Source organism: Cololabis saira, chromosome 8, assembly GCF_033807715.1.
Source record: "Cololabis saira isolate AMF1-May2022 chromosome 8, fColSai1.1, whole genome shotgun sequence".
NCBI lineage: Eukaryota > Metazoa > Chordata > Actinopteri > Beloniformes > Belonidae > Cololabis > Cololabis saira.
The window spans coordinates 30,592,473-30,614,457 of record NC_084594.1 but is presented as its reverse complement, the minus strand read 5'-3'; the positions used below and the strand labels follow the sequence as shown (position 1 = coordinate 30,614,457).

The 21,985-nt window shown below is 41.3% G+C and overlaps 2 protein-coding genes across 5 annotated transcripts; one reads left to right on the top strand and one right to left on the bottom strand.

The window, feature by feature from the left end:
* LOC133448821 (homeodomain-interacting protein kinase 1-like) lies at positions 1 to 16,823 on the top strand. Of its 3 annotated transcripts, none has more exons than XM_061727713.1 (18): positions 1 to 314; positions 3,157 to 3,884; positions 4,014 to 4,205; positions 4,287 to 4,468; positions 5,168 to 5,291; positions 5,443 to 5,562; positions 7,800 to 7,886; positions 7,965 to 8,149; positions 8,228 to 8,381; positions 9,215 to 9,401; positions 9,549 to 9,667; positions 10,504 to 10,638; positions 12,192 to 12,349; positions 12,769 to 12,840; positions 13,199 to 13,369; positions 13,508 to 13,728; positions 13,855 to 13,964; positions 14,894 to 16,823. In XM_061727713.1, exons 2-18 carry the CDS (start codon positions 3,159 to 3,161, stop codon positions 15,353 to 15,355), a joined length of 3,405 nt encoding a protein of 1,134 aa, XP_061583697.1. In that variant the 5' UTR covers positions 1 to 314; positions 3,157 to 3,158; the 3' UTR covers positions 15,356 to 16,823. The 3 variants fall into 3 exon arrangements, with proteins under 3 accessions (XP_061583697.1, XP_061583695.1, XP_061583696.1); XM_061727711.1 differs by having other exon boundaries at positions 12,189 to 12,349; XM_061727712.1 differs by lacking the exon at positions 10,504 to 10,638 and having other exon boundaries at positions 12,189 to 12,349.
* A 1,906-nt stretch (positions 16,824 to 18,729) lies between these two features.
* Positions 18,730 to 19,593, bottom strand: LOC133449480 (RING finger protein 208-like). Of its 2 annotated transcripts, none has more exons than XM_061728633.1 (3): positions 19,551 to 19,593; positions 19,116 to 19,429; positions 18,730 to 18,988 (listed from the first exon to the last, which is right to left on the bottom strand). In XM_061728633.1, the coding sequence occupies exons 2-3, from the start codon at positions 19,415 to 19,417 to the stop codon at positions 18,916 to 18,918; spliced, it is 375 nt and encodes a 124-aa protein (XP_061584617.1). In that variant the 5' UTR covers positions 19,418 to 19,429; positions 19,551 to 19,593; the 3' UTR covers positions 18,730 to 18,915. The 2 variants fall into 2 exon arrangements, with proteins under 2 accessions (XP_061584617.1, XP_061584618.1); XM_061728634.1 differs by having other exon boundaries at positions 19,539 to 19,590.
* Positions 19,594 to 21,985: the final 2,392 nt, after the last annotated feature.

Here is a 21,985-nt window from a genome sequence, read left to right as displayed (position 1 = left end):
TGTCGTCCGTGTAGCAGCTGATATAAGGACGTGGTTCGTTCCGGGGAAAAGTGGGTCTTTTGCTGCTCCATGAAAGACGGTTTTTACAGCAGATTATGTTTTAGCTCATCGGCGTATATTTTTTTAGATCTCACTTGTGAAAACGATGGCACACGTTAGTGTTCCGTGTGTGCTGTGATGCCCTCGCTGCCGAGCTCACACCGACGGAGGAAACAATGCGGGCCTGGTTCTGCTGAGCTGTAGCCGAGCTGCTAAACTGGGATTTAAACCCGAGACCGAGCTGTGATTCCGAGCTGCCGCGACGCCAAACACCAGTGAGTTACATTCCTAGTATGCATCTTGTGTTGTGTTTTGTATTCCCGTGTCTGTTTCAGCGTTTGCTCGTGAAGCCGGAGTATTTAACACGTTAGCATGTTAGCAGCAGAATGCTAAGTACGTTGTTGCTTTTTTTGTCTTAAATTATGTCCTTAACCTTAACAAATGTCGGTCTTTGCCCGGCCAACCTGTGGTTATGACTTTATTTGCTCCATAAATAGATATGTTAATGGAAAACCTTTGTAATTTAGAGATAGTTGGATGGTTTCAGTTGTTTTAAGATAAGATAATAACCCGACCAAGTTAAATCATCTGTAGGAGTGTTAATTTACTTCATTTACCTCTATTCTTACTAGGAACTGTCCATTACAATATAGCAGGCTTATTGTAGATTGTAGATATTGATCTGTGCATTGTTTATTGTGACATTTTGTTTTGACGATTGTGTGAAATCCCTGTGTTGATTTTTAAAAATGTAGTTGATCTTCGGTCACTGTAATCTGCCTCCTTAGTTGATTGATTTGAACACCAAAAATTGGACCCTTTTGACGAACAGAGTACCATCTTTCTTTATTTATTTTTATTTAGTTTTTTTAAACGTCTGTTTATTGCAAATTTTGATATTTTACAAGCAATGAACAACACAGAACATGAAGGCACAACAACAACAATAATAATAGCATTAATAATAATAATAGAAAAATATTTTTAAAAAAACCAACTAGAATCTCAGAAGATACATGTTCCACTACCTGTGCATATACACACTTAATATATATAAACCGAAAAAATATGAAAAGATAAATCAGTCTTCAGTTCGACTCATCATTCCAACCATCTGCTTCAATATCCTTTTTCTGTACCATCTTTCTTTTTTTCCACCATCACACGACAGGGTTTCCTACACGGTTGCTGAAATATTGAGAAGCTACTGCAACACTGTTGCAATCGGAGACTCTTATCAGTTTGTGTAGTTTGGTTGTTTTTTTTTCTTTCAGGCAATGTACTTTGCCACCTGTATGCAACCTTTTGAATGATATATTGTTTTGGGGCGGTAGCACATACAACATAATTTTGACATTCACGCTTTGCTGTAACGTAATCATTTCAATTTTATTTATATAGCGTCTATTACAACACAAGTTGTCTCTAAGATCTTTCCAGAGACACAGAACATGACCCCCGAGCAATTATTACATAAACAATGGCAGGTAAAAACTCCCCTAATGAGAGAAAAACCTTAAGCCACGCAGTGGCAAGAAAAACTCCCCTTTAGGAGGGAAGAAACCTGGACCTGGATCATAAGGGGGGGCCCTCCTGCCGGAGGCCAGACTGGGGTAATAATCATCAAGACTAAAATATACCTTTTCTTAATTCTTGGATTTTATTTTAAATCATCTGATCTTCATCATCATTCATTATATAAAGGGCTGTGCTGGCATTAGATGACTAGAGTTGTGGATCTGTCACACCATATTTCTAGTACAAGTATAAACTATTTTAAACTAGTGTAAAATCTAAAATGTATAGTGAGACAAAAGTAACAAATGCATCAGTAAAAAGTAAAGAAAAGCTGTGGAAGGAGGGAAAATGAAATTAAAACAATGCTGATGTGAATGTATTAATTACTATGCATATGAATATCACTGTCATATCTTTAAAGCATGAATATAGCTAATTTAGAGATTATACATCCCATTAATGTACCAAAGATATAGATTACTGAGACATATAAGAGTCAGTTTTCTGTCAGATTTCACTCTGGCTGTTGCCAATTCTCTTTTCATGAAATAAACAACCTTAAAAATGATCCAGTCCTGGTCCACTGGGTGGCACATTGGTTTAAGCAAGCGGCCCAGCCTACAGTCCCCGGTTAGAGACCCAGCCTCCCACACTTTGCTGCACGTCTTCCTCATTCTCTCTCTCTACCCCTTCCTTCAATAAAGACCACTAGAGCCACAAAAAAATCTTTAAAAAAAAAATAATTCAGTCCCGCTGGGAGGCTTATTTTAAGAATCCTTTTTAGTTGTTCATGACAAATAAGATTAAGAACAAGAACAGCTCAAGTTAGATGTCTTGGAGATGAACAGAGAAAGATGCAGAAGATGGTGCAAGATGGAGATCTTCTTCTTTGGCAGCTCCTAAAGGGGAAACCATTGAGGTTTTTGGCTTTTGCATCCAGCTGTAAATTTTAGGGGCATCTTAATAAATCCAATACTGTCGATACAAATGTCCTGTAAGAATTCCTCAACATTATGGTTATTTTTAAAACTGCAAATATTTATATTTTCAATATTCATTAATCTGCAAATGATTTCCCTGATGAAATGCACACGTGTTCATGAAATGTCTTGATATCCCATATGTCTCCCATTGCACTAGTGTGCTGAATAATGGCAATAAGTTGTATTTACTAGACTTTTTCATGTGTTATTCAGTCTTATTTTTAGTTACCTTGTTCTCATATTTGAAATAAATAAATCTTAATTGCATAATTGTTATGCTTGGGATATGAGGAGGATTGTGATTTAGGTTGGTGCCCTGGAAACTTTTGTTTTCCTTGTTCTGCAGTTTTCTTGCTGAAGGAGAGTCAACTGTTGCTGGAGAATACCAGTGAGATGGGATAGAGATTGATATGCCTGGTTTATTGTGTGACTCATGTTAAATCATCCGTGTTAATATCATGATTCAATATTTTTTGCTCTGAAAATTGAGCAGTTTTACTCATTTCAAATGTGAATTTGAGCTATAAACAATTGTTCTAAAATAGGTTAGTTTTATAGGCTGGTTTAGTTATGTCAGTCTTTTCCACATATCTAATTGTCCGCAATCTCTTTGCAGCAATGAGTTCGCAGCTACAAGTCTTCTCTCCCCCATCAATCTCCTCCAGTGCCTTTTGTCGGGTCAAGAAGCTCAAGGTGGAAAGCAATGTGTGGGACGTATCTGCCACCGAACCGTATGGTTCCATCGCAGGCCAGTCGGCGTACGCATTTACCCCAGCCATGGCTGTGCCGCCTTTTGCGCCATCCCTCGTCTTCCCTCCTGCAGCATCTGGCTCCAGGGCTCAAGTTGTGGTGCGTGCAGCTGATAGTACAGGTAGTCTTCCTCGTGGATCCAGTCGACGTGTCGCTGAACAGGTGGCATCCTCCTCCTACAATCATGACGCACCCTCAGAAACAAGGGCACAAAGACATGGGCAGAAAAGAAAGATCGAGGCGACCTCTGCAGGTAGCGGGAGTGGATGTGGAAGTGTCCAAATATTAGAGGAGCTATCGGCTCCTGCAGCAACTTACTCCACCCGTACTGGTGGTGGGGGAGGGGGCACTGGTCAGTCTATACCTCACTCAGCTCCAACCACCAAGAGCAGCAGCTCCAATGGGGAGGGAGACTATCAGCTTGTGCAGCACGAGATCCTCTGCTCCGTGTCCTGCAGCTATGAAGTGCTGGAGTTCCTTGGAAGGGGCACGTTTGGACAAGTAGCCAAGTGTTGGAAGAGGGGAACTAATGAGATTGTGGCAATCAAGATTCTAAAAAACCATCCTTCATATGCTCGTCAGGGCCAGATTGAGGTGAACTTGGTTTCTTTTTTTAAGTTAATTGTATAAACAGAACTGGTGCATTTAAATGCATTTCTCTGATTATGAAATATAATGGTGGGTTTCTTGACTAATCTTTGGAACCGTTTTTCTTTTTTAAAGGTTGGCATCTTGAACCGACTGAGTGCAGAGAATGCAGATGAATATAATTTTGTGCGCTCATACGAATGCTTCCAACACAAGGGTCATACCTGCTTGGTGTTTGAGATGCTCGAGCAGAATCTGTACGACTTTCTCAAGCACAGCAAGTTCAGCCCACTCCCTCTACGGCACATCAGACCCATCCTCCAGCAGGTTGGCAAACGATAAACACATTCTTATTGTCATTGATTAGCATCGGATTGAGATGTAATATTTTCGTGTTCGTATTCTTAGGTGGCTACGGCACTGATGAAGCTGAAAAGCCTGGGACTGATCCATGCTGACCTGAAACCAGAAAACATTATGCTGGTTGACCCCCTTAGGCAGCCCTACAGGGTGAAAGTTATTGACTTTGGCTCAGCAAGTCATGTTTCCAAAGCGGTGTGCTCAACCTACTTACAATCTCGCTATTACAGGTAAATGTTTCTTACGGCTTTGTAAAAAAATATAATATTAAGGGTAGGTATGGTGCAGGAGGTGGAGACAATCACTAGTCTGCCGTCAGAATCTGGGTAGTTTGATTCCTGACTTCGCTTTCAACATGTCAAATTGTTTTGCAGCAAGATATTGTACCTCCAAGTTGTTCATTATTGTGTGAATGACTGGAAAAGCACTGCACAGACTCTGTCCAACCACACTGAGTGTCAAGTTATGTAAACGAGATGTCAGACAATGAGGTGGAACGAAATTTGTTTCCCTGGTCCAAATGTCAGCCCAATATAAAACAGTGAAACAAAACCAACTGTAATATTATACAATTTAGCATAAATGAAGAAAACAGTCAGCAGCAGACTTGGGCTATTCGAGGTAGTGTGCAATGGAGTTTTTGTTCAAAATGATTTGTGATGTTAAAGTGAACAGTGTGAATTGTGCAAGATATTGGGTACATATCTACATCTGTACACGGCACATACTATAAAAATTAATTGAGTGGTTAACAAAGACCAAAAAAGCTCTAAACTATACATGCTGACCATCTTTTTTTCCCCTTTTTTGTCATTTTGTATAGTTTCTGCATCGTTGATCTAAATGCGTACAGGTTTTTTGAGGATGATAGGATTAAATGGGCATTATTTTGATGATGCTTCATTCGTAATCTCTTGTCTTCTGTCCAGAGCTCCAGAGATTATTTTAGGGCTTCCATTCTGTGAAGCCATTGACATGTGGTCTTTAGGCTGTGTGATTGCTGAGCTGTTTCTGGGTTGGCCTCTCTATCCTGGGGCTTCTGAGTATGACCAGGTCAGTATTAAGCAGATTTTCTTTTTTTTTTTGGTAAATGGCATTTCGAATGTATTGCATGAAAATGAAAAAAAAGGCTGGTTAGATAATCCAAAACAATAAGCCAAGCAATGCCAGAAAGCTTCAGAACTCTTGACTTTTCTTTTTTCAGATCCGTTACATTTCTCAGACTCAAGGCCTTCCAGCTGAGTATCTGCTGAGTGCCGGCACCAAGACCAGCCGCTTCTTCAACAGAGGTCCTGACTCAAGCTACCCCCTCTGGAGGCTTAAGGTTAATATGCCATACAAACTCCTATTTAGTGTTTTCAATTATCAGCTGGGCTCCTAGAGATGCTATTCCTTCATATGAGAAAACAATTTGATTGAACTTAACATTGTGGCTGCTTATGTGTTTTTTCTTTTTAAAGATTGCCTGGTAAAACAAATACTTGAACAAGTCTAAATATGCACATGTGTCTTCAGTTAAATTGAAATACTAACAAGTTTCAATTTCCTTTGAAGGAGTATAAGATTACTTTAAAAATGTGTGATCTGGTGCCGCTGGATGGCACAGTGGTTAAAGCAAGCGGCCCATGTACTGAGGCTACAGTCCCCCTGCAGCGGTTGCAGGTTCCAGTCCTGACCTGCGGCCCTTTCCTGCATGTCGTCCCCATTTTCTCTCTCTCTACCCTCCTCCTGTCTAAACTTTGAATAAAGGCCATTAGAGCCACAAAATCTTCATCTGGCTCTCAAGGTCTTCCTTCCATTGTGGAAATGTGGCAAAAACTATCCAAAGTAATCCCATCATGATTGTCTCTTTTCTCTGGCACTTATTCACACTTAAGTTACAGAAAAACTCATTTATAGTGTATGTGACAGCAAAGGTGACTAAGAGACTTCAGGAAGTAAAGATGAAAGAGAAAATGAGGATGACAAAGTACATTTTGGTCAAAAAGCGACTTGATCGTTCCACTTTTAGGGTGACTTTCTGAGCAAAGGAAAAAAAGAAGGGCAAAAACTTCCTTTTTATTTTGCTTCTAATGGTGGTTGCAGATCCAAATGAGATTTTGCACATCATGAAGAAAATGTCCGACAGGCTGTCTGTTCCGACAATTAAAAAGGTTGTCCGACTCCTATAAGAAGGTTATTCAAGTGTCAAAGATGTTAGTTGTTTCCCTGTCAACGATGTCTGAAACTTGGAGCAACATGGACAATCCCTGTAAGAGAGAACCACACGGGGAGATCAAAGACGATGTAGGTCAGACAACTCAACTCAATAGCCTTTGAAAATGGATGGATAGATGGGTACTTTTATTTATCCCAAAATGGAAATTAGAAAATGCACAACACATTAAATGAACAAATGAGAGTCTCTGTTTGGATGTAAGACATTAGCGGAAGGACATGCCATTTACATACAGAAAAGCCAAAGAGGAACCATAGACAGAAGTTGCCGTAGGGTAAGAAGAAGCCATAAGGGACTGTGGACAGGGTGGAAGTATATTTCAGTCACAAATCATGAATCTGCATTGATAAGAGATGAAAGAGGACTTTTGTTTGGTGTATGTCCAATCAAAGAGATATTCCCAATTCTATTTATAATATGGGGTTGCATGTGTGGTAAAGGACCGGGGGAGACTGTAGTTATTAACTCTGGTAAATACTTACACGTACACTGAAACTTTGTTCTATCTATCCAAAGTAGGTTTGTGATCATGAAATAAACTTTCAGGATAATGATGCATTCTGTCATTTGGTCGGATTCATTATAAAGTAAAACTGAATGGTACATGCTCCTAAATGTTTTTTTTTTGTTTACAGAAGTAAAAACTTAACCCTTTAAATGACAACTCCACCTGCTGTTTTTAAAGTCAGATTATTGAATAATTTGAAATTGAACTATGAACCATGTGAAATATGTATTATGATGATCATGATATTGTTAACTGATATAAATTAATGATATATGACTCAAACATATTGTTTTCTGGAAACAAACTACATTTGAGTCTCCCTTTTGTTTATTTGGTCATGTTTCATAGTCCTCGTGTTGCAAATGCACGCGGTGATGTAAAAAGGGATTAGTTACATCAAATGCATTAATGCTGAAGAAGAATTAAAAGTCAATTTTAGTTGTTAGAAACCCACAAGGATTTGTAAGTAAAACTTTATCACTGCAGTCAAAACGATGCTGGTTTCTGCAACTTTGTATTAGGTCGTTGGACATGAAGATTTTTGTTTCAGTCCATGTTGGCATGATGACCTAAACCCTCCTGAACCGCCCAGCTTCTTGAAGTGGATTTAAGTTTTGAAGCGTCTCCTGTTAACAGCTTGAGTTGGCTAAAAATTTATTGATGAATGACCATTGACATGCCCTTTTTTGTTCTCTCTCATCTCCAACCTTTATTCCCAGATGGGATAAAAGAGACTACAAACTATATCTGACCCCGACGTACTTCCTTTAATGTTCAGAACACTTATCATGAAAAATTAGTATTTGATGTCTTTTTTTTTTTATATTTCTACCAGACTCCATCTGAGCATGAAATGGAGATGGGCATCAAATCGAAGGAGGCGAGGAAGTACATCTTCAACTGTCTGGATGACATGATGCAGGTAGATAACACAAACTAGTTAATCTTATTTGCTATTCTGTGCGTTCAATGGCTGCTTGACACAATGTGTATATTCAAGGTCAACCTGTCATCTCACCTGGAGGGGACAGACATGCTGGCTGAGAAAGCTGATAGACGGGAGTTTATAGACCTGTTAAAGCGAATGCTTCGTCTGGATGCTGACAAAAGGATCACGCCTACGAAAACTCTGGGTCACCCCTTTGTCACAATGAGCCACCTAATGGACTATCCTCACAGTTCCCAGTAAGAGTGTGACAAAGCACAAATATTTTTATTTTAGGTAATTTCTTGAATGCTGACGTTCGCTCTCTCTCTCCCCAGTGTAAAGTCGTGCTTCCAGAATATGGAGATCTGCAAACGCAGGAGCTCCTACGACAGTGGCAAATCCCTGTACTCCTCCAATGCAGTTCCCAGCGCTGCAGCGGGCAACCTCACCGTTACTTTCAGTAGCCAGCTCAACCAACACAACCACCAGGTATGATCTGTCTGCATCATGAAGCCATTTTGTGTGGAACAAACTTTTACTGCAAGCACCTCTAGAAGCACAATAAATAATTGCAGGCAGAGTAGCCAGGCTCTAACACTTTCACTTTTACCTTTTTAAAGCACTTGCCTGGTGTAGGGAAGTGGAAATCTTTACTCGTCTCATAATTTGATTTAAAAGAGTGACTCACCTCGGCGGTATCTCGAAAGCCCCCGGGTGTTTGTGTTCAGCTTGACAGACTTTACTCAACAGCCCGTTTTCATGGATATCAATTTGGATGTAGAGTGTAGGTTTAGACATTTCTGTTAAGTTTGTAAATTGTATGATTTTTTCCAGCCATAGTGAAACTAAATTTCAAATTTACAAATGAATTAAATATAATAATGCTTTATTAATCCCAAAGGGAAATTGTATGAGGTCACTTTCATTAGCTAAGTTTCTTCAGAGTCTTTGTAGATGGTTATAGCTGTGGGCATGAAGGATGGCCTGTAGTAGGCTGTGTTGCAGCAGATCTGAGGGATGTTGCAGCACTTATATCATAACAGCAATAAAGAATCATTCTCATTACGATGCATTTATGAATTGAAAAATTTCCACACCTCAGTTGTCTTTACTGTTAGTGGTCTGACCGTTTTTCAAATACAACACCTAATCCGTTAGGACCTCACAGCTGATATTGTGCTTCACGGGGCCAAAGTGAGAGGTAACAACAGGTTGTAGAGAAAAATGAAATGGTTTCACATTTTAAGATTTTGTGCTTAATGGTTAATAAGTTTTTGGACTGTTAATACTGCAGTCATTAATCAGTTTTGTTATCTGAACAGGTGCCTTCTGCAGGGGGCGCCGTGCCTTTGCTGAACTACCAGCCAGCTCTCTACCAGCAGGCGACCATCAACATTCCCGGGCTGGCTCAGCAGAGCGTTCCCATTCCAGCTCGCCCCGCTGGGCTGTGTAGCCAGACGGAGCCCTTCCAGCAGACCCTCATCGTGTGTCCTCCCTCCACTCTTCAAGGTACAGATTACAGCTGTATTCAGACTTCCATCAGATGACCACCAATGGAGTCGATGGCTATTAAGTTAACGATACTTGATGTTTGTATTAATGTGTGGGTGATTCTCATCAGTATTTTGAGGTAATTGTTTGGGGGTTGTTTTCCAGGGCTACAGTCATCCAGTAAGAGCTCCAGTTTCCCTGTGAGGGTGGAGAACTCTGTACCCATAGTACCTCAAAACCAGTCTGCTCAGTCTCTGCAGATCCAGCCAAGTATGCTTACGCAGGTAAGAGTTCGTAAGCTGTCTGTTTGGCTTTACACTTCAGGTGTCAGGGTTTGTTTTCTTTTGTATGAATGTGCAGAGGTTTCACAAGGAGGTTTAACTCGAGAATGTTGCTTGTATTGTCTACAAGAGATGTAGTGAAAAGAAATGTCCATCACTAAATGCTCTACAAGATTCCTGGCTTTCCTGACAGTTGAGGTGATTATCAGTGTTTATCAAACAATGGTAATACATTTGAGTGCACTAATGGCTGCCCATCAGGAACCAGACAAGATCATTTTGTATTCTGTAGAACCGCATGATTTCAGTCACCATCTCACACACCTACATACTTCACATTTGCCCATCCCTTCCTAATGTGCAGCTTATTGGATTGACATGACGGCAAAGCTCTTTTGTTAACACGTCTTTTCAGACACTTTTTGCAATGTTTTTAAGCGATGCACCTAGCAGAAAAAATCTTGCCAGCTCATGCAGCATCTTGTGTTGACATCATAATTGCAGATGTTGAAACAGGCTGCAGGTTCTTCAAAAGTGGCAGGGCGCTCTTCTTTTTATGTCTTTCTGTTCTTTCTACTACTACAACAGAGGTGTATGCCACATTCATCGGTTTTCTTTTGCATTTGGATCAGTGTTCCTTATTAAGATGCAATTATACTTTTATTGAGGGCTGAAATGAAAATGGGGGCAGCTCAGGGGTCCAGCTGGCTGGTGTTGCTTCTGTGCGTCTCTCGTGCAGCTGTTTCTATGTGCTGTCCCTCAGTTATCACAGCTTTGAAAGCCATTGCTTTTAATCATAACCTAACACTGCCCTTCCTTATCCTCCCTCCTTCCTCCAGGGTTCCTGTACACCCCTGATGGTTGCCACCTTGCACCCACCCTCAGCAGGCATAGCCCCCCAGTATTCTCTGCCCCTTGGGCTTGGTACTGGGGTGGGTCGGCCCACTCTGCTGGAGCACACAGCCACAGTGCTGGTAACGCAATGATGACCTCCCCTGAGGAAACATGTGCACATGCACACTCCTGCTACCACTAACAATTCCATCTCTCTCCTTCCTCAACCCTTCCTTTTACTCTTCATCTGTTTGCAACTTTCTTGTTCCTCCTGTAGCACACGTTTCATAGGATTAGTCTTTTTTAATATACCATATTTTCTGGACTATAAGCCGCACCTGTATATAAGCCGCATTCACTCTATTTAAAAAAAAAGATATTTAGCCACAGATATTTATGTTGTTAGATCAGATATTTACTACATGTACAGAAGGATTTTGAACTGTAAATGATGTACATGTTTGTACCTAAATAGATCCTTTCCTAACAGTGTCTTTTAACGCGGCAGCAACTTTGCTGATTAAAACGGGACAGAACCAAGAGAAAATAGCCAGTATTTATTGATCTATTTATCTGTTTGAAATCTGCTTCTACTTCTATCTGCTAAAGAAGAAGTAGCGTATTATTCTTTGCATTTATTTTGTCTTAGTTTTGATTCTAATTCCGGTTAGAGCGCCCCGAGTGGTGGAAGAAAAATCCACAGAATAGACGCACCTTTGTATAAGCCGCATGGTTGAAAACCTATGAAAAAAGTAGCGGCTTATAGTCCAGAAAATACGGTATATATGCATCGTCATTCCACATTTCTATATGTGGACATATCATTTTTTTAATTTAATTTAATTCATTCATTCATTCATTCATTCATTCATTTATTTATTTATTTATTTATTTAGTCCTGGCATCACCATTTTGCTTTCAGATAAATTTTATTAAAGATTTCCCATGCTGAAATTAGGTTAAGATTGGCCAAAAAAGAAAAAAATGACTTTGTCTTCCCGCTCCAAAGGACAGCCCCTCCCCACACCCGTCACACATTTTCATTCCCCAGTTCTCCCATAGGTGTGCTCAGGGCATGGAGCGCATGTGTTGCCGAGTTGGTCTGCGCTTTGCTTGTAGCTTCTCTTGTCCTGTTCCCTCTTGGTTTCAGCAGAGGAGGTTGCAGCTACAAAGTCTTCTGAAAGCCCTCCTCAACAGCCTGCCAGACTCTCTGACACACATCTTCTGTTTCAGCCCCAGAACATTTGGCATGCCTTTTTCCCCCACGAGTGTTATCAGCAGACTGTTTGGCTTCAGGGAACTAATCTGTGTTTCTCCTTTAACAGGCACCATGGTTCTGTGCATACTCGTCCCTCTACCTGATATGACTGTTTACAAGTGCTTCAGTGTTTTGTGCTTTGCATGGTATCATCTTGTGGATTTATTACAGGGCAATGTTATGTGAAAAGAATGGCTTGGGAAAGGTTGCTTGCATTTCTAGCTCTGTGCTTTTGCCTGTAGGCCATTGGCTTGCCTCTTTTTAATCAGTCTTTGGATTTATTTCTTGGCATGGCTTTATTGTCTGGCCCATTCCAGCAATCAGACTGTTTTTGATGATTCATGCATAGTTGATTTATTTACATATATATTTATTTATTTTTTTAGATTTATTGCATCCATGTAATGAGGAGCATCTGTTTGTTTTTCTCAGCAGACCTGGCCTACTGGTACCCAACAAATCCTAATACCATCGTCATGGCAGCAAGTCCCCGGTGTGGCCATCCACAGTTCTGCTCGCCAGTCAAATGTCACTAACTCACCCCTGGAAACTGTTCACCCAGATGCTACCATGCAGCAGGGACACAGCTGGCGGTGAGTTAATCAACTGTTATAGTCAAGAAGCATTGAGGCTTGTGCTTTGTTTTTCATACTGCAGATGTATTAAGTTTTATGTCTCCACTCATGTAAGTTGACTTGAAGGGTAGTCCTTTAGGCACCACCGTCTGTCGTTTTTTTTGAAGATTTCTTTTTAAAACAGGCTTTCATAGACTTTTTTTTTCATTAAATGGACTACTTTGGGTTGACTCAAGGGGCTGGAAAGTTTTTTAGAAACTTTAGAGTTGTTTAAGAGAAGGATGCAGGATTGAATATGAAGCAAAAAAAGAAATGGCTTGCAAAAAGTTGATGAAAATGTGACTTTGTAATCCAAATCACTAAAACAGCAGCTGTTTTTTTTTTTCTTCTGTTTTCTGGTGCACAGTGCTAATGTGTATGACTTTTGACCCTAACAGGAACATAACCCAGGCCAGGACTCAGCCGGAGAGGAAGAAGGTGAAAGCCAGACGTGGAGAGAACAGAAACAGGTTTGTAAAGCCTCTAAGCTTCTCCTGTGAGGGAGTTTTGAGTGCGTTGGGCTCAACATTAGCAGTAACCGAAGTTTAACCCGTTTGTGGAGACGAAGCTTTGTTTGAGCAAGTGGGTGGAATTGTCTAGTTGTCAATCAGGAAAGTAAAAAGCTATTGTTTAGTCACTATTTACAACCTGGCGTCTTAATTTACACAGAACTAACAATTGTGATGTTGTGTAGAATTTTCTGTTTTCTGTGTTTCGATTTATTTTTTTATTTTTGGTGTTGTTATTTGGGTCCATTATAGCAAATTGGCTTTGAGAATGGTACCCTAACAATCTTTTTTTCTTTCCTTTTTTTTTTTTAATCCTTAGGGGTATGTCATCTGGATCCTTTCTCAGTAATAGCGGTGTGACTCCACCCAGCTCCACGGTCACATTGTCCCAGCCGATCGTCATCTCCGACACCCCCAGTCCAGCTGTGAGCATCATCACTATTCACAGCGACACGGACACGGAGGATGAGCGCAAGTTCCACCCTGCCAGGTGAGAACAAAACGCTCTTCTGCACTGAACAGATTTCTTCTTTTTTTTTTTTTTTTTTTTCCTTGCACTGAAATGTTTTGATAACCTTTTGGTTTTCTTCTTAAATGGCCCTGGGAATAACACCTTCACCTTTTGCAGTGTTGGACTGAGCCGATCTGAGCGCACTAACGTGATCAGCTGTGTGACCGTGCATGACTCGGATTCATCTACAGCCAGCCCTCTGACCCCCCTCCCCTGCTCCCTCAACCCGTCTGGCACCGGGTCATCACGGCAGGCCAAGTCACTGGCAGTGGTGGCGCCTTCAGTGAAAACCCAGGCATCTGAGATGGGGGCAATTTCACGTGGTCATTTAAATAGTGGTGAGGGTTGCCCAAGTGCTTTGTTACTCCATTTATTATTATTATTATTATAATTTTTTTTTAATATGTATTTTTTTATTGTTAAATCTCCATGATCGAAGTAACCATCCAATCTTAAACTTGCAGTGGCTTACATGAAACCTAAGAGATTTAACCGGCAGCCGTGCAGTTCTGGCGAGAGCATGGATCACCATGGACTGGTCCCAAGCCAGTCGCACCCTTTAAATCTCAGCCAGGTGAGGCTTTATTGACTAGCTTGGAGGAAATTCTGTTGCTGACGAGAACCACACATATTTTGCCTTTGTGAGAAACTTTCAGACTTGTCAGTATCTCAACTAAGGGGGTTTTTCAAACATGTCAATAATCTAGTTTTATCACAAAGGCGTAATGGGAAAGCTTCTTGCCTATTTGCACATCTCTGGCAGTGCTGGTTGTGATGTCGGCCCATCAAATTCTAGTTTCTGGCTGTTTTTGGCCTCACTAAAACAACAAAGTTTTGCCGTAACACTACTTAATCATTACGCATTACTGCATCACTTAAGGACTTTGCCTTCCAATTAATCATTGGAATCATCATCTGGTGCCTTCGTTTGTTCATTTTTGCAACAGAGGTAGCAGCAATCGCAGTAATTTGTCAAGCATTTAAGATGTTTTTTTTCCATCTTCTTCAGAGTTAAGATCATAAAAAGAATTCATAAAAAGAATTCATAAAAAGAATTCATAAAAAGAAACGCTTTTCACCGTTTTAGTTTTCTTTCACACAAAAAAGTGTAACGTAAATGTAACTGGTCTGATGACCTCCAAAAAAAATTGAAGTTTTGATCTTTGCATCTGTTAAACTAAACAGTCTAAAGGGCCCTCTGCTGGGCAAAAAGTGTAACAACAATCAAGCTTGTAAATTCTACCAAACATACTTTGCCTATTTATGTGCTTCAGTTAATTTCTCATATCTGCAAATCTGTTTGCAAAAACTTCTATATTTGCTGACAAGGCGGTAAACTTATTTGCTACTAGAGAGAAAAAAGAGCATTTCTAAAAAAGGAGGACTAACACTTATCATATTGAAAGAAATGGGCACTGGACTGTAAATTATATTATACAATTGGAAAATGATTTTTTCCATCTCATTGCTCAGTGTTCATCTTGCAAATCTGTTTTCTTTTAGGTTCAGTCGGTGGTTTCTTCATCTCAGGAGCGTTCGGGAGCATCCCACAGCGAATCATCTCTACACCGCCAGCAGACGTTCCCGCCGGTCGTCTCTGCCTCTCACTACAACTTCCCCGATGTGTCAGCCCTGGCATCGAGCTCGGCTGCTGCTACCACCCTGTACACTTACCCGGCCTCCGCCGCCCTCTCCTCAGCTTCTCAGGCCATGGAGCAGCTGCTGGCTCGTGGTCACAGCAGCCACGGGCGTTCCCCCTCCGCCTATGCAGCAACATACACCTCATCCTCCAGGAGAGACTCAGCCAGTCGTAAGGATTCTGTCAGTCTGCTGCACGGCCTCCCCGCAGCCTATCAGCACCAGTTCACCGCCGGCTCTCCGTACGTTAGCGTGACGCCCCGGGCTGAGGCTTACGCCGCCTACCAGCTAAGCCCCAGACGCCTCGCACAGTACCCTTACCTATAGGGAGTCCTATAAATGTAAACACAGAAGATAAAGCATCTAGTTCCCCTCTCACATGCTATCACAAAGGGACATTTAAACTGTAGAATAACTCTTGGTTACTTCTTTGTCTGCTGCTTTTAACAAGAGAGCATTTCACCTCTAGCTGATTTTTGTGCTCTTTTGGTCTATTTGAGTTCTTGAAATTACCTTTGGTATTAGTTTAATGTATTCTATTTTCCTTTTTAAAAACATTATTGATCGTATTTCATCCCGAGCATATTCAACCCAGTCATGGTATTGTGTTAAATGTATTTTACATATGTTTTATCTTGAGGTTGTGTGTGAAGAGAGATCACCCTCCTGTCACTAGCAGCGACCACACTTTAGGTGAGCTTTTTAGATGCCTGACTTGCAAGGCTTGTGACGCTCAGACTATTTAGTTTATCGTGAGCCTTGTTTCCAAGTCTCCACACTAATCCACTTGAGGTCCTGTGTTTTTAGTGAACGTAATGTCTTTTCACTCACATGTCTTTTTACTGTATTTAAATTGTTTTTGTAAGTGTGAAGTAGGAAGGTCCACAAAGATGTTGAATAAGAGCGGTGCGGTGAAAACTAATGTTAATTTAAATACACATTGTGGTAATTTGTTTATGTAGTGACCAGTGTTTAGGGAGGACCAGTCATGTCCTTTATGCAATAGAATTAAAACTACATAACTGAGTACTGAATGTATTTATGAAGTTCAGAGTGTGATCACCTTCCTGAGGAATATTGTCATTGTTAAAAACCCAACCCGACTCCTCCCACTCTCTCCCACTCTCTCTCTCTCCTTTAACATGTAAACGTACAGTTTCACATGGACTGGAAAAAATAGTAATTCTTAATATGTAAATGTCTGTGTTTGTGTGAATCCTGATTGTGTAGGACCTGCAGTTATTGCAACTGATTTATGGCCAGTTTTTTTTGTTTTAGTTTTTTTGGGGATACTTATGAAATGCTTGCGAAAAAGCTATAAATAACTTACCCACTGTGCTGCAAAAAAAAAAGAATACAAATGGGGGTATCCAGTGTCTGAGAAAACATTTCTCTCATGTCATCTTACCTGATCAGACTCCTTACAAATTAGTCACATCCTCGTTCCTACCAAAAACAAATTGTTTCTACTTTCAGATTTCAGCGTGGAAAACTGCGGTCACTGTTAACAACAAGTGTGGCTGTTAAGCAGGTTTTCCCTCTTCACCATCTTTATTTTGAAAGAGCTGAATGTGGATGGTTTATGTTGGGTCTTGAAAAGCTTTTTATTAATCCCTTTTGCTGTTTTTTGCACCAGGGTGTGTCTTTTATTTTATTTTTTGTCTGAATATTTAACTGTATTTCATCTTAACATAGTAGCTATAGTTAAGAGGTTGTTTGGTAGAACTAATTCAGGGGAAAAGGTTTCAGCTCAAATAATCCACATCACTGTTTCCAATAAAATAACCACAATGTCTGCGCCTCGTTTCATTATTCTGTTTTACAAAAGTTGCTCTGCTTTAATACCCTTTATGGATACGTTTTTAATGACCAAGCTTTTATCGTTCCAATTTATTGTATTTTGCAGTTAGCTAGAGATCACAAAAAGTATAAATTCATAAAATAGATTTAGATTTTTTTTAAAAAGCAGTGTACAATTAAATTCAATCTAAAAAAAATCCTGAATATAAACATTACGCATGTTTTCCTTCTGGTGATGATTAATCTTTTTATTACTTATTACTCATATCTGCAAATATACAGCTCCCCTTTTAGTGGTGCGGTTCCCAGGAATTATAACTTTTGAATAGCTGGCAGAAGGGAAGATTAGAACAATAAAAAGCTGTTTTTGTTTAAGTTCAGGTTAAACTCACGTGTCGTTGGTAAGGTTTGTTTGTTGATAGGCCATTCAACGGTTTTAATTGCAGTACATAGCCAATGTTGAATACTTAAAACCATAAGATCATCTGTCGCACTGTGATGCTTTTACAGTAAATATCAATATTCTTAAATGTGCCCAACTGTGAATAGAGCTCTTGTCACCTGAGAGCTGCTTCAAATAAAAAAAAAATGTTTATGAAGGTAGCAGGATATCTGAGGTGATGAACATGAATATGTTAGAAAATGTTCACTGCTTAAATATGTTCATTAAAATGAGATATATAATGGTGTTGTAGGTTTGAAATTTAGTCAATTTCTGAAAAGATTTTAGAAACCTAACCAAAAGTAGATGTATTTACTTTATTATGGGGTTGGTGCAGGGGTCTCAGAAATTCCTGTATCAAAAATTATGCATTTGGTATCATAGGGTTGGTTAAGAGTGTTTAAAAAAAAAAAAAAAAAAAGTTAAATGAATGAACATTTGTCAGTATTAAATGCACACGTGCACGGTGGCTTAGTGGTTAGCACTGTTGCCTCACAGCAGGAAGGTTCCTGGTTGGACCCCTGGACCTGGCGGGGGTCTTTCTGTGTGGAGTTTACATTTTCTCCCCGTGCTTGCGCGGGTTCCCTCCAGGTGCTCCAGCTTCCTCCCACGGTTCAAAAACATGCATAGTAGGTTAACTGATGAATTGCCCGTAGGTGTGAGTGTGCCTGGTTATTTATCTGTATATGTGGCCCTGCGATGGACTGGCGACCTGTCCAGGGTGAACCTCTGCAGACCCCTGTGACCCTGCACAGGATAAAGCGGGTATAGAAAATGGATGGATGGAAAATATTCAATATGTGAGGAAAATAGTCTTTAAAAAACAGACATAAGACACAAAGAATATGAACACAGTTTGAATAAACCCATATGGTAAATTTCCATAACTTAAATTATTTGTATATATATATATATGTGTGTATAGTTAGTGTGCTTTATACATAAGGCAAACTCATCTGCAACAGATTTAAGGTTTTTATGCTGTACATAAGCGTTTTAAAAGTATTACAGTTTGTTTATTTTCTTTGCACTTAAGTCTTATAAAACAATTAAATGTAAAACTATTCATGGATGTTGCCCCCTCAGACACTGGACAATTGAGACACTTGATTTTTTTTTTTTACTGTTTATTTACATGTAGCAAATACTGGATTATTATTCCTCATATTCCAAACATTAGATTCAGAGTTGTTTGTTAAATACAAATCTTTAACAAAAAAACAAAAAATACTTCACAGTCGTTACAATAAACCATAGCCTCCTCTACAAAGTTAACTGTTTTAACACATTTAGATCAGAGTCCATTATGTTTATGATACAGAGTAGAAAAAAATATATTTTATAATATATAATATAAAATAATATTTAAATGTAATCACCTGTGTTAAAACACACTGAATGATTGTCATAATCTCAATCTTTCATTTAGTTTAACAACGATACAAAATTATTTTGCAGCTCTGTTTATAAAAAGTAAATTCACAGTTTAAGTTAAGTAAGACCTGCGCCTCCAGCAGCTTCGGCCAAGTTCACAAATGGGTTTAACTTCAAAAAAAGTCTCCACAGAGCAGCAGTCCAGGCGCTCGTTCCTCCAGATTTAGTCTTGTGCTGGTTCGTAAACCCGCTCCTCCGACTGTCACCAGCTTTATTCACGCACAGCCACGCAGCCGACAAGTTTCTGCAGCGTGGACACGAAACCAGACTTCTTCCATGGAGAGCTGAAACAGAAACAGGAGGATGGTGTTATGATATGGGACAAAATACACTACAGTATACTTACATTATAGGAGAAATTTAAATTAAAAATGTGAAGAGAACAAAAAGTTTTGAATATAATATACTTACAGTATTGCGTCTGTCCAACCTTCCCCGGAGTCCTCCTTCCTCTCGTTGTGCTTCACCGGGATCTGGTCCCAGATCTCCGTGTTGACCCACAGGACTCCTGCCAAGGCCATGTTGGGTTTGATCAACGTGATCCGGCGGCACAGAGGGCACGACACGGTGGTGTCGATTCCCTCCAGCTTGCTCATTTTCTGGATGCAAGGAGCGCAGAAAGTGTGGTCGCAGTGGAGGATCCGTGGGACCCGGTCGCAGCGTGAGAACTCGTGACAGCACACGATGCACTCCAGTGAGTCTTCAGGACACATGATGAATTCAGGCTGCACGAGAAAGAAACATAAGGTAAACAAACGTATTAAATATTCACAAAAATACTTCTTAAAGTGAAGATCAGTCTTTCTTAGTTTTAAATGCTCTGGAATAAATCACCTCAATACCTACTTTTTTGAGGCTGTGGTATCACTTCACTCCCTTGGTCTCTGCTGGACTGAATGTTGTCTTTCTGCTTCTGTCGAGCCCTTAAAAACACCTTCAGAGGCAGTCACAGTCACGTAACTCCAGGGTGAGTTTCCAAGGAAGCGCTCTTTCAAGTAAACATTGTATTTACTACCAGAGAAACGTGCTACTGTTTGTCAATCATTTCCAGTTTGATTACTTTCTGCGAGAGAAAAAAGTTTCGATACAGTTGATAGTATTGTAATAAACCTTTTATTTACACTGAGCAGGCTGAAAAGGCTGCTGCCACCACCTTTTATTAACCGGTATGGTCCAGTGTCAGATACCTGAGAACACACACACCCTTAACTAAGTTATAGAAGAAATATAGACTATTTCAGAAAAACAGTTCATAAGACAACAGCAGTTTTATGGTGGGCCGAGGAGAGGACTGGCCGAACTAGAACGGACCCCCCTTAAACAAATCCCCCCCCCCCCCCCAGGTAACCAGCTACCCCTGGGTCACTGCACACAGAACCACTACACACCATCATAAGCACACTCCGACATTTCATATGCAGATAAACACACCAGTGTCACTCAAAAGGGCATAGGAGCAAACACTCGACACACTACAATAAAAGGCACACAGGATTTCATCCTAAAAAGGCATGCCTGATTTCACACCATTAGGGGACCGCTGGATCAACCCAGTTAGACGGATGTGTATTAACTTCCCATACCTATCAGCTATTATTTCCTCCCAGAGCTCCCACAAATATAGATCTACTGTTGATGTTTAAAAACTATTAAAATGTAACACCAACTTAACAAAAATGCACAAAAACAATAACGGGACTACACAGAACACCTACAAGTTTGTTTAAAACAACTACTTAACTCCCCAGTTGACTCACACACAATGCTGGGAAGCGGATAGAGGCACTCCTACAGGTCCCTAACCCTAACAACAGCCCTAACACAGGAACAGCTCTCCTATACTGCAACAGCCAGTCTAACTATCTTCGACGCCGGTGGCCCTAAACAGCCACGATCTGCCCCGAACAACCCCCCTCCCGTGAGTGCAAAATAACTAGGCTTGTTTTGGGCAAATTACCCCGACCTGCGACAAGCTCCGCTCCCCAGACACAACTGCTGCTCCTTACGGCTCGGCAGCAACAGCACATCTCAGGTGAGGCTAATGGGTCTCCATGGCCGGCCACACACACACACACACACACACACACACACACACACACACACACACACACACACACACACCCTCTCCGTTGGCGCACCGGGCGTGGCCCCTGAGGTGGCGCTCCACCAGCTGGCCTCTGATCTCAGGGGTTCAATGACAAGCCTCCCTGACTCTGCAGATGGGCTGTGGCATCAGTCCCAGAGCCTGGGGAGGGCTGGGGCTGAGGCTGGGGATTGGGCTGGGGAGCTGCGCTGCCCCCTGATGGCGCCCTCGCAGTCGCCTCCGTCATCTCCAACGTCGTGCAGCTGGGGGATGGCTTGACCTTCGTAATGGCCCGTGAGCTGACAATTCCCTCCCTCTTCTTCCTGGTTCCATCCAACCAGGTTGTGCACGTCGCTGGTGGACCAAGCTTGAGCCAGAGGGGAGGTCGGAGGGACGTCGGGCATTAGAGGGCCGTTGTCGGGGTCTCTCCCTCCCGAGCTGCTGCTGTTTCTGGTACAGAACAGAGAAAAGGTTTGAGTCTGTTGAAATGCACCACAATCTCTGGCCCTCCGTCAACCAGCACAACCCGATATAACGCTTCTGTCACCCTTTCTAAGACTCTGTAAGGTACTTTAAACTGTCTCTGCAACTAAAGGCTGAGTTATGGTTCTGCGCCAAAACGATGCCGTGCCTACGCCGTAGGGTACACGTCGACGCGTACCACACGCCGTCACTGACGCCGTCACTGACGCCGTCACTGACGCCGTCCTGACGCCGTCACTGACGCCGTCACTGACGCCGTCACTGACGCCGTCACTGACGCCGTCACTGACGGGTACCTCCCAAAAATTGTAACTATGCGTCGCGATGCAGACCAAACGCAGACCGAGAGGGCTGTGATTGGTTCAATTGGTAGCAACGCATTTCCAGTTTGAAGCAGTCGTGAACTTTCAGCGCTCTTTTCTTCGTGTATGTGTGATTTTCTTTGTTTTTGTTTTTTTGCACAATAGTTGTCCTTATCTCTTTGATTCACTGACCGGAAAAGTCGGATAAACCATTCAGGAAAAGATCGCGGCGCCGCCGCGAAATGGAGTGACGGAGAAGTCCGAAGGGTTCACGACGGCGTCACGGTGACGGCGTAGGCACGGCGTATGCACGGCGTAGGCACAGCGTCGATTTAAGGCAGAACAATAATTCAGGCTTTAGGGAACACCCCACGTTTCCTGGCTTTATTACGCATCCAAACCAACTCCCCCTC

Coding starts and splice junctions, on each gene's coding strand:
- LOC133448821 (XM_061727711.1), top strand. CDS start 3,159: ATGAGTTCGCAGCTACAAGTCTTCTCTCCCCCATCAATCTCCTCCAGT. Junction 8,382..9,214: donor TCAACCAACACAACCACCAG/GTATGATCTGTC, acceptor TTATCTGAACAG/GTGCCTTCTGCAGGGGGCGC. Junction 10,639..12,188: donor AGCACACAGCCACAGTGCTG/GTAACGCAATGA, acceptor TGTTTTTCTCAG/CAGACCTGGCCTACTGGTAC.
- LOC133449480 (XM_061728633.1), bottom strand. CDS start 19,417: ATGTGTCCTGAAGACTCACTGGAGTGCATCGTGTGCTGTCACGAGTTC. Junction 18,989..19,115: donor GGTTGGACAGACGCAATACT/GTAAGTATATTA, acceptor TTTCTGTTTCAG/CTCTCCATGGAAGAAGTCTG.